Raw genomic sequence first — 10473 nt, forward strand, 5'->3', positions numbered from 1 at the left:
TTGAGAGCAGGCTCAGTTGAAGAAGTTATTGTGGAAGAGAGAAAAAGGCAGAATCCCAGGTATTGGGACGTCTCTAAGTAGATCCTTAGACAGGTTAAAGTTGGTGGACTTTATTGCCAATAACCTTTAACTTTTTGTTCTGAATAACTTCTAATATTATTTCACAAACTTCATTCAGGTCTATATTTATGCAATTAATATATACAGGTAAAGGATCATATTATTTCTCTAAAGTGTACTTAATTTTTAAAATAATAGCCACAGGGGAAAAACCACAAGGGAAGCTGATCTTGCTGAGAGAGAATACATTTGGACTTCTCATTGGGATCAGGGTCAAGAATATGCCCAGAAGTGTGTTCACTGAGGGCAATACAGAAAATATTGGCATATGTTATCCATTTGGGAACAACTATATGTATCTGCATTGACATCGAGCAATTTGTTAGACCCAGAGGCAAGATTCTAAATGATGTACTACAAACAAGGCAAAAATAAGAAAACAGTTTAAAAAGCACATCATTAGATTCAGAATACAAATACTACACCCAGCTAGTTTAAACAGAAAACACACCACCTTGTGGAATGAAAGATAAATGCTTTACTATGTTCTGCTACTTATGAATGATGTCATCACTGTGATTACATGAAGAAGAAACTTCTTAGCTCCAGATGGTCACCATTCCCTGTCTCTGGTAGCCCTGGTATTCATAAGTAAGTATAATTTTTGTTGAATTCAATTGTATAAAAACACACTGCCTTTTTTCACTGATATGAATGGATGAGCACACTGTTTTATTACCCTCTCAGCCTTCATTAATGGTTTTTCTATAGAATTTATTGTTTTAGTATAGTAATCACTAGCTTTGCCTAGATAATAAGAATAGGCTTTCAAATTTTTTTTTTAGAGAGAGCCAGGCTCTTTAGACAGAGCCCAGGCTGGAGTGCAGTCACATGTTCACAGCTCATTGCAACGTTGAACTCCTGGGCTCAAGCAATCCTCCTGCCTAAGCCTCCCAAGCAGCTGGGAGTACAGGCACGTGCTACCAGTCCCCATCTCCAACAATGGGGAATACACTTCAACATGAGATCTGGAAGGGACAAACATCCAAACCATATCACCCAGATAATTTTTTATTTTTATTTTTTGTAACAGTGGGGTCTCGCTATTTTGCCCAGGCTGCTCTTGAACTCCTGGCCTCAAGTGATCCCCATGCCTCAGCCTCACAAAGTGCTGGGATTACAGGCTTGAGCCACTGTGCATGGCCCAGAATAGACTTTTAGAAACCTCTTTTCTAAACAAGCAATGAGGAAAGGATTCCCTATTTAATAAATGGTGCTGGGAAAACTGGCTAGCCATATGTAGAAAGCTGAAACTGGATCCCTTCCTTACACCTTATACAAAAATTAATTCAAGATGGATTCAAGACTTACATGTTAGACCTAAAACCATAAAAACCCTAGAAGAAAACCTAGGCAATACCATTCAGGACATAGGCGTGGGCAAGGACTTCATGTCTAAAACACCAAAAGAAATGGCAACAAAAGCCAAAATTGACAAATGGGATCTAATTAAACTAAAGAGCTTCTGCACAGCAAAAGAAACTACCATCAGAGTGAACAGGCAACCTACAGAATGGGAGAAAATTTTCGCAACCTACTCATCTGACAAAGGGCTAATATCCAGGATCTACAATGAACTCAAACAAATTTACAAGAAAAAAACAAACAACCCCATCAAAAAGTGGGTGAAGGATATGAACAGACACTTCTCAAAAGAAGACATTTATGCAGCCAAAAAACACATGAAAAAATGCTCATCATCACTGGCCATCAGATAAATGCAAATCAAAACCACAATGAGATACCATCTCACACCAGTTAGAATGGCCATCATTAAAAAGTCAGGAAACAACAGATGCTGGAGAGGATGTGGAGAAATAGGAACAATTTTACACTGTTGGTGGGACTGTAAACTAGTTCAACCATTGTGGAAGTCAGTGTGGCGATTCCTCAGGGATCTAGAACTAGAAATACCATTTGACCCAGCCATCCCATTACTGGGTATATACCCAAAGGACTATAAATCATGCTGCTATAAAGACACATGCACACGTATGTTTATTGCGGCACTATTCACAATAGCAAAGCCTTGGAACCAACCCAAATGTCCAACAACGATAGACTGGATTAAGAAAATGTGGCACATATACACCATGGAATACTATGCAGCCATAAAAAAGGATGAGTTCATGTCCTTTGTAGGGACATGGATGAAACTGGAAAACATCATTCTCAGTAAACTATCACAAGGACAAAAAACCAAACACCGCATGTTCTCACTCATAGGTGGGAATTGAACAATGAGAACACATGGACACAGGAAGGGGAACATCACACTCCAGGGACTGTTGTGGGGTGGGCGGAGGGGGGAGGGACAGCATTAGGAGATATACCTAATGCTAAATGATGAGTTAATGGGTTCAGCACACCAACATGGCACATGTATATGTATGTAACAAACCTGCACGTTGTGCACATGTACCCTAAAACTTAAAGTATAATAATAATAAAATTAAAAAAAAAAAGAAACCTCTTTTCTATTAGTTTCCAAGAGGGGTCAGAGATTTTTTTTTTAATGTTTATTAAACTTTATGACATTCAAACAAAGTTTGCTTTACTGACTGGTTTTTACTTCCTGCATGTGTGACGTTAGGTACCAACTAATTAATGTGGAAAGAAAAGAGTCGTAATTCTTTTCTGTTAATGTTCGTACACTAAATACATAACTCAACCCTAACTATTCCCAAGATACTATAGAGTTTAGAAACCATGTGGTTCAACACCTTCATTTTTAAAATTAGGAAATTGAGGCCTAGAAAGGTTAAGCAAATCATCTAAAATTACACTATCAGTAAATGGTTAAGCCCAGATCCCAGGCCTTCTATAGAGCCCAGTGCATTTTCTACTGTATAACACAATATTGCTTAGAAGTAGAGTGAATTTTAAATGAACTTTCCAGACAGTAAAATTCATTATGTTTAGCAACTATGCTACTTACTCAAAAGCTACCAATCCCTCGTTATTTTTATATTTCACATCTTAAAAATGATGCTAAAGTTTCACTCTGATGAAAATAAAGCTATTGTATCCACTTCCTAAATGTGATATTTAAACAACATGCATTTTACTTTGAGATTTGCTTTGTCGTATGTGTATTTTTAAAACTAAGATAATGGAAACACTTCTGATTTTTCCATCAGCTATAAAAGCAGTGTATTTGCTTCAAGATGAGAAAACGATGTATGTATTTAATCTGTTGCACATACGAATTCTGCCAGACACTTGGCTGGTCCACATTAGATGAGTTCGATGACAGCTATCTTGCAATTTCTAATTGAGGGAGCTTTAAGTAATGTGCTAAAGCCATGTTCAGCGTGTGTAGCAATGAAGAAGCCCAGATACTAGAGAGAAATCGTTCACTGGAGCTGTTAATAGAACCCAAATTCCAGTTTGTAAGGCTGCCAGCTGCAACCTACTTGTGATAAACCATATGAAAAGGAACAGATGAATCTGATACAAATGATTTATTTGAGAATGCAGAAATCTGCTATTGAAAGTTCACACTAGTTGATTTAAAACAAAAACAACAAATACATCTGTCTATCCTTTTTGGACTATTACATTAAAATAAGAACAGGCAACCTAAGCAAAAACTCGTCAGTATCCTAAAAATATGTAACGTTGAGCACATTTATTAATAACTTCCTTCTTTTGAAAGTTTTATAAATGGAATTAGAATACCATTTGTATCATTTCCTTTATTTAAAAAATGGGTGCAAAATTCAGAAAAAGCATTTATTGTAATGATTCATAGATGGCAAACAAAATGTTCTACATTCCCAGATGAGTCTTATAAGAAAATATTAGGCCAGGTGCTGTGGCTTATGCCTGTAATCCCAGCACTTTGGGAGGCCGAGCCGGGCAGATCACCTGAGGTCTGGAGTTCAAGACCAGCCTGACCAATATGGAGAAACCCCATCTCTAGCAAAAATAAAAAATTAGCTTGGCATGGTGGCGCATGCCTGTAATCCCAGTTACTTGGGAGGCTGAGGCAGGAGAACTGCTTGAACCCAGGAGGCAGAGGTTGCGGTGAGCCAAGATCACGCCATTGCACTCCAGCTTGGGCAACAAGAGTGAAACTCCGTTTCAAAAAAAAAAAAGAAAGAAAAAAGAAAATATTAAGCACACTAGGTTTCTCTTTTTTTTTAAAGTACATATTTGTCAGTGAGGAAAAGAAATGATCATATCAAGTTACTAAAGTTGACTTGGACTAACCTATGTTGTCATTTAACTCATAGTTTTTTTTTTTAAGCTGTGGACAATTTAAAGCAAGAATTTTCAATCTATGGATTTTGACTCATTCATTGGGTTCTGACCAGAATTTAAAAAATTGAAATAGATATAACAGCAAAGGTACATTTCACAGTGAAGATAGCAACTTTGGGTCTTAAGATCAAATGTATTTCTTAATGTGAATCATGGTTAAAAGTTCAAAAAACGATGATTTAGAGTAAAACAAGTATAAAAATCATTGCTAGTTTTCTTCAACATTTTGTGCATATTTCTCTTCTTGGGTTTCTTTCTTGATAATCCTTAGCTCTTTTATCACTAATTATCACATCCCGGAATTTATTTTCCACACTTAAAGCTTTACAGATGTAAGGAAGAAATATGTAGACTAACAGATAACGAAGAAATATGTGGCCAAATCTCCCTAGAAATCAACTTATTTTTAGTAAATCTCTAGGAGTCAAGACATCTAAATATCTTTTCTATAATTGTCATGAGACCTGTACAAGTCCTGTTCTGATTATTTCCCTGGTGTATTTGGTGAGAATAATTATTCCTGCTACTAAATCACTTTGAAGAAACCTTGGAAAATTAGTACTAGTAGACTAATCATATTGTAAGCTGCTCTGAGCAAAATGTTGGATAAATACATGGATAAAAAGAGGCCTGCTAAAATAGCAAGTTGAGGCTCCTAATAATTCTCCTCTTTACATGTTTTCTTTATTTTTATTTTTACTTTTTTTTTTTTAAACAAGGTCTCGCTCTGTCACTCAGGCTAGAGTGCAGTGGTGCAATCACAGCTCACTGCAGCCTCGTCCTCCCAGCCTCAAGCAATCCTCCCATCTCAGCCTCCCGAGTAGCCGGGACTACAGGTGCATGCCACCACCCCCGGCCAATTTTTATATTTTTTTGTAGAGATGGGGTTTTGCCATGTTGCCCAGGCTTGTCTCAAACTCCTGGGCTCAACTGATCCTCCCACCTAGGCCTCTCAAAGAGCTGGAATTAGAGATGTGAGCCACCACACCTGGACGTTTGCTTTCTAATTATTTCTTATATCCTTTGAAATATTTATCTTAGGTAAGTTTTTTTTCATGTGTTTACCCTCCTCATTACAATATAAGAGGATCTTTAAGAATAGAGGATGGCTTATAAAATTCTATATTACTTTTCAGGCCCAGAAAAGATCTCTATGAGCAGATGTGACTCAAGAGATGCTTATAATACTAATTAAATAAATCATGATGAATGGCAAGGGATAGACAAAGAATTAAAATTAATGATGAGCTAGAAACAGACTCTACTGACCTTAAAATAAACTCTTCATAAAGTCCAACACACAAGGAGATGACGTTAAAGCATACTAACTTGTAAACAGGTAGAAAAAATGGATTCACAGATTTTCATGACACAAGTCTTTACTAATTTCTTTAGCTCGATGTTCCCTATCACTGGGCACTAAAGACTCTTGCGTCATAGTCTTTTTGCTACTATTAAGCCAGAAAACAGAGATAATGTGCCAGCCTACCTACACAAGACGAATCATATTTCTCTCCAAGAACCTCATCAAGGGCACCAAGTTAAAAGTGGTAACTGAATTTGGTTCCATCTACATAATGGCATAATCAAGATGAAGAAATGATAAAAATACTATGACAGCTGATGCATTCCCTAGAGACTGACAGAGTCCAGTAGCAAGGTCCAGATCCACATTGGAGTCTGTACCTGAACAAGATACAGATATCAGATTTAGTAACTAGAAATATTCCATCGACCCTCATCCCCACCCCACCCTTCCCCATAAGAGACTCAATTATCAAGTGGCAAGAAAAATTCTCCATAGGGAAGCTTGGTGCCTTCCTTCAAGAATGTGCCTGCCATTCTACAAGAAGTAAAAATCATGGAAAATTAGTTTCCACGGGGAAGATCATCTGAGAAGGATGGGCAGTAACAATTTTGGGGCAATGAAGTTAGAAGGTTGGCACAGCTCTTCAAGGAATGTCAAGAACATGGCCAGAAAATGCTCAACATTATAGTAAAAAGTTGAGGGAAATGTACCCAACAGAAAACTTTGATGCTCATTTTGAAGAAGGTAAAACTGCCAGAAGACTGAGACACTGCTGAAAAAATGGGCACAAAAAGAATTACAGTGGTAGAGTTGGGATCTAAAAATGTACCATTTTTGCATATGAGAGTAGCTTTGTTCCAGTTCGTTACCTAATTTGAGTGAAGTGGAAAGAACATGGGCTTTGGAATCATGTAGACCACGAGTTCTCAATCTAGCTCTTCTAATTGAGAGATGTATGATAATGAGTATCATCAACCTCTCTTAGCTTTGTGTTCTAAAATGAAAAGTAACACCTGCATATTAAGTGCTTAGCTTAGCATAATTTCTAGCACATTTTGGGGGATCTAAGCAAGATCTATTATTGCTGCTTTTAATAGATTTATTTCTGTAGTTCTGTTCTTGCCCATGATTTCCCTTGTGACCATTAATACATATTTCGAGGCATCTGACCAGAGCGTGAAGGCACCATCTGTGCCATGAACCTTGGACTCACTCATTAACTTCAGTGAACAGAGCCAACCCAGTCTCACAGTGGTGGGTACCCTGGAGAACTATCTTAGTTGGCAAAGGATTATCTACATTTCATAACATTTTGTTGGAAGTATTTGAAGTAGGTGGTCTAAAGTAACTTTGTTTTGTGGCGACCTGTGGCCAAATTATGATGATCAATAATTTGCATATTATTGTAAGTATTTACAATAATGAGGATGATAAGTAACATTTACTTCTAGTTTATGGTCTCTACTATATTATGCTTTTGCTGAAGCTTGGAGAAAGCTCATATGTACATAGACAGTGTGTCTAAAAGAAACAAGATTTTTTAAAAACATCTGACTGTATACATCAAATGAGCAATACCCCCTACAAAGGAGTTCCCTTGGGAAGCTATACAAACATTGTAACAATCCTGCATTAGATCAAAACACTTTTGGAACTTCTCTATTGGAATTGCCTTATGACCTAGTTTATGAGCCATATAGAAAACTCAGTCTCATTAATTTATAGTCACACATAATTAATTTCTCACCTCTAGTGGAGTTACCCAGCTTGATAACCCATTTTGGCTCTGAATGATTTTGCTGCTTCCAAAATAAAATCCAATCTCAAAGTGTGAGTATTTGCCACTATCTAGAGTGTTTAGGAGAACATATCACATGTTACGAAGGCAATTCCAAAAAGAACTCCAGAATTTCAGATTCTGGAATAACATATCTCATGGCAGTGAGTTTGCTGACGGCAACTCTCCTCTGCACAGCAAGTTGTATTTAACAGTACATTTGTTTTTAAGACTATTCATCCAACAAACAATTATTCATTTGCTCAACAATTATTTATTGAGTCCCTATTACTCAATAGGAACTGGGCTAGGAACTCAGCAGTGAATAGGAAAGACATGGCCACTATTCTTGTAGAGACTTCATCCAATTAAGAAGACAAATACTAAACAGCAAAGAGAGGGGTAATGAGAACATATTTCAGAGAGACCTAAGCTAGTCTAGGGATTAGGGTAAACTTTCCTGAGGAAATGATTTTGAAGCCGAGATTTGAAAGATGACTAGGAATGTTCCAGGTAGAGGGAACAGCACGTGTAAACACTTGAGGGCAAGGGAGCGTGATGTTGCAGGAACTGAAAGACCTTCAGTATGACCAGAGCATTTAGGGGAATAGCAGAAGACTGTCAGAGGCCAGACCATACAAGTCCTAATAAGCCACATGAAGAGTTCAGACTATTTCAGTTGCTCTACACTAAAGAAGGGATATGCAACTCTGGTTGCAGAATGGATCGGAGAGAAGAGGGACCGGAAGTAGAGAGACGGTTTAGTAGGTTATTAGGAAAATCTGGGAGAGGATGATTGTAGTAAACACAGAGAGGTGCATGAATCTGAGAAATGCTCAGCAGGCAGTAGCAATAGGGCTTGAAGATTTATTGGATGCCAGAGATTTTAAAGGATAGGGAAGAGCTAAGGATGAGTATCGAGTAGCTGGTTTGGGAATGAAGGGTATGATGGTGACTTTCACTGAGCTGAGGACACTGAAGAAGGAGCTCTAGTCATCCGGTGGAGGAGAGATGATGAGTATACTTTTGGCTATGCTGTGATCGAGGTGCCAAGAGAGTATCCAAGGAAAGACGGTAAGTAGGCAGCTGGATATCCAAATCTGTGTCTTAGGACAAAGATGGGACTGAAACTATTTGAGGATCATCAGCAAGAGGAATGAATCTGATCACTTATGTTGAGTGTGCAGAGTGAAAAGAACGAGGCCTCGGAAAGACCCCTGAGATGCACTAATATTTAAGAGCTGGGTAGAAGAAAAGATGACCACAAAGGAAACTGAAGAATAAGCCAGGGAAGAAGGTAGATCCGGACAGTACTGCGCTTGGAGACAAAAAAAAGAGAGCACTTCTTTTCTTTTCTTTTTCCAGCAAGAGGTCATAACTTTATTTATGATAGAAACAGTACAAATTTCAAACCAAGCTGCAGTTACTCCTTTGAGACACCAAAAAAAGTTGCTTTCAGATGGTTACATTGTTAATTCCATAACCGCGTTTACAATATCATTACTGTTGTTCCTCAGAGCTCGGACTGCCTTTGCTCTCGACACATTTGCTTGTGACATGACCAATTCTATGTCCTTAACTTCTGCACCTGTTTCATCGACCTCTTCCTCTTCACTCTCCTCTTGTACAGTTGGAGTCTGTATGTTTTCTTGAATGTTTGCGACAGCTTCACCTTGAACTTTGAATTTCTCAGCAGCTGCTAGTTGTGCTTGCTAAGATAAACCTTGGATCTTGGCTTCCCCAAAAACTATGTAGGCATCCGAAGCAGGGCTCTTGTAGACATCCGGTTTTGTGATGACAAAGAGGATATTCTTAGATTTCCAGATAGTGACTCTAGTAACTCCTGTAACCTGTAGAAGAGCCAGTTTGGAAATAGCCTTCCGTGCCCTCTTTTCACTCCGACTCTGTTTTGCTTTACTGACTGGTTCTTCATCAACTGCAGCTGCTGCCACCAGCCGGGCTTTTTGTGTGGTGGTCTGGGTGGAATCCTGTTCTTCAAGCCCTGGTACTGATTCACCACTATCAGATGCTGTTCCAGACCCTGTCTCAGCCTGGGACTGCGGCAACTCCTGCTCTGTGGGAGGGGCGGTTTCTGTGGCTTCGCCGGGCATTTTGTGCAGGGAACGCGGAAACAAGATGGCGGCAGAAAGAGCGCGAGCGAGAGCGTGACCCACGCCTGTTGCAGAGGGAAGCAAGAAGAAAGTATTTAAAAAGACATTTGTCGGCCGGGCGCGGTGGCTCACGCTTGTAATCCCAGCACTTTGGGAGGCCGAGGCGGGCGGATCACGAGGTCAGGAGGTCGAGACCACGGTGAAACCCCGTCTCTACTAAAAATACAAAAAAAAATTAGCCGGGCGTGGTGGCGGGCGCCTGTAGTCCCAGCTACTCGGAGAGGCTGAGGCAGGAGAATGGCGTGAACCCGGGAGGCGGAGCTTGCAGTGAGCCGAGACTGCACCACCGCACTCCAGCCTGGGCGACAGAGCGAGACTCCATCTCAAGTTGGAATGGAAAAGGATCTATTGGATTTAGAAACTGTAAGTTACGCCATCTGAGTGGTGCGGTGTGAGTGGCACTTGGGAATTGGTTAATGGTCAGTTCCTTGAAAAAGTGACTAAATTGGGGAATCATTTTTTAAAATTTACATTATTTAACATGCTCTTTTAACTGAAAACATATCATAGTACTTTTATTTGCCAATCTTTTGATAGGAGCCCTAAACCTTTTTTTGAGTATTATCTGTTTATTGGAATTCAGCCTCGGTTTTCTCACGTAAATCATATCCATAAAGGTATTGTCTATCATTCCCTGTTTTAGTTTATTTAAAATAGACCAAGAATTCAAAGGTGCTCCTGAAGCAATCTGAACGCAGAATCCTAGATATTTATGGTTTCCCTCTATCTTTTCTTGCTCCCCCAATTGAATGGAAAATTGTAAATGTTTCCAAACCATTCAATTTAATTTGCACAGAAACAACTTTTATTTTTTCTATTTGTAGTTCATA

At 38.9% G+C, this 10473-nt stretch overlaps 1 protein-coding gene across 1 annotated transcript; it reads right to left on the minus strand.

Annotated features, from left to right (window-relative positions):
- Window positions 1–8828: 8828 nt before the first annotated feature.
- On the minus strand, window positions 8829–9811 carry NACA2 (nascent polypeptide associated complex subunit alpha 2). Its single transcript, XM_032162581.3, is given in 1 exon segment — window positions 8829–9811. A coding segment is annotated over 1 exon segment (648 nt). The 5' UTR covers window positions 9584–9811; the 3' UTR covers window positions 8829–8935.
- Window positions 9812–10473: the final 662 nt, after the last annotated feature.

Source organism: Hylobates moloch, unplaced genomic scaffold, assembly GCF_009828535.3.
Source record: "Hylobates moloch isolate HMO894 unplaced genomic scaffold, HMol_V3 SCAFFOLD_10, whole genome shotgun sequence".
NCBI classification, from domain to species: Eukaryota; Metazoa; Chordata; class Mammalia; order Primates; family Hylobatidae; genus Hylobates; species Hylobates moloch.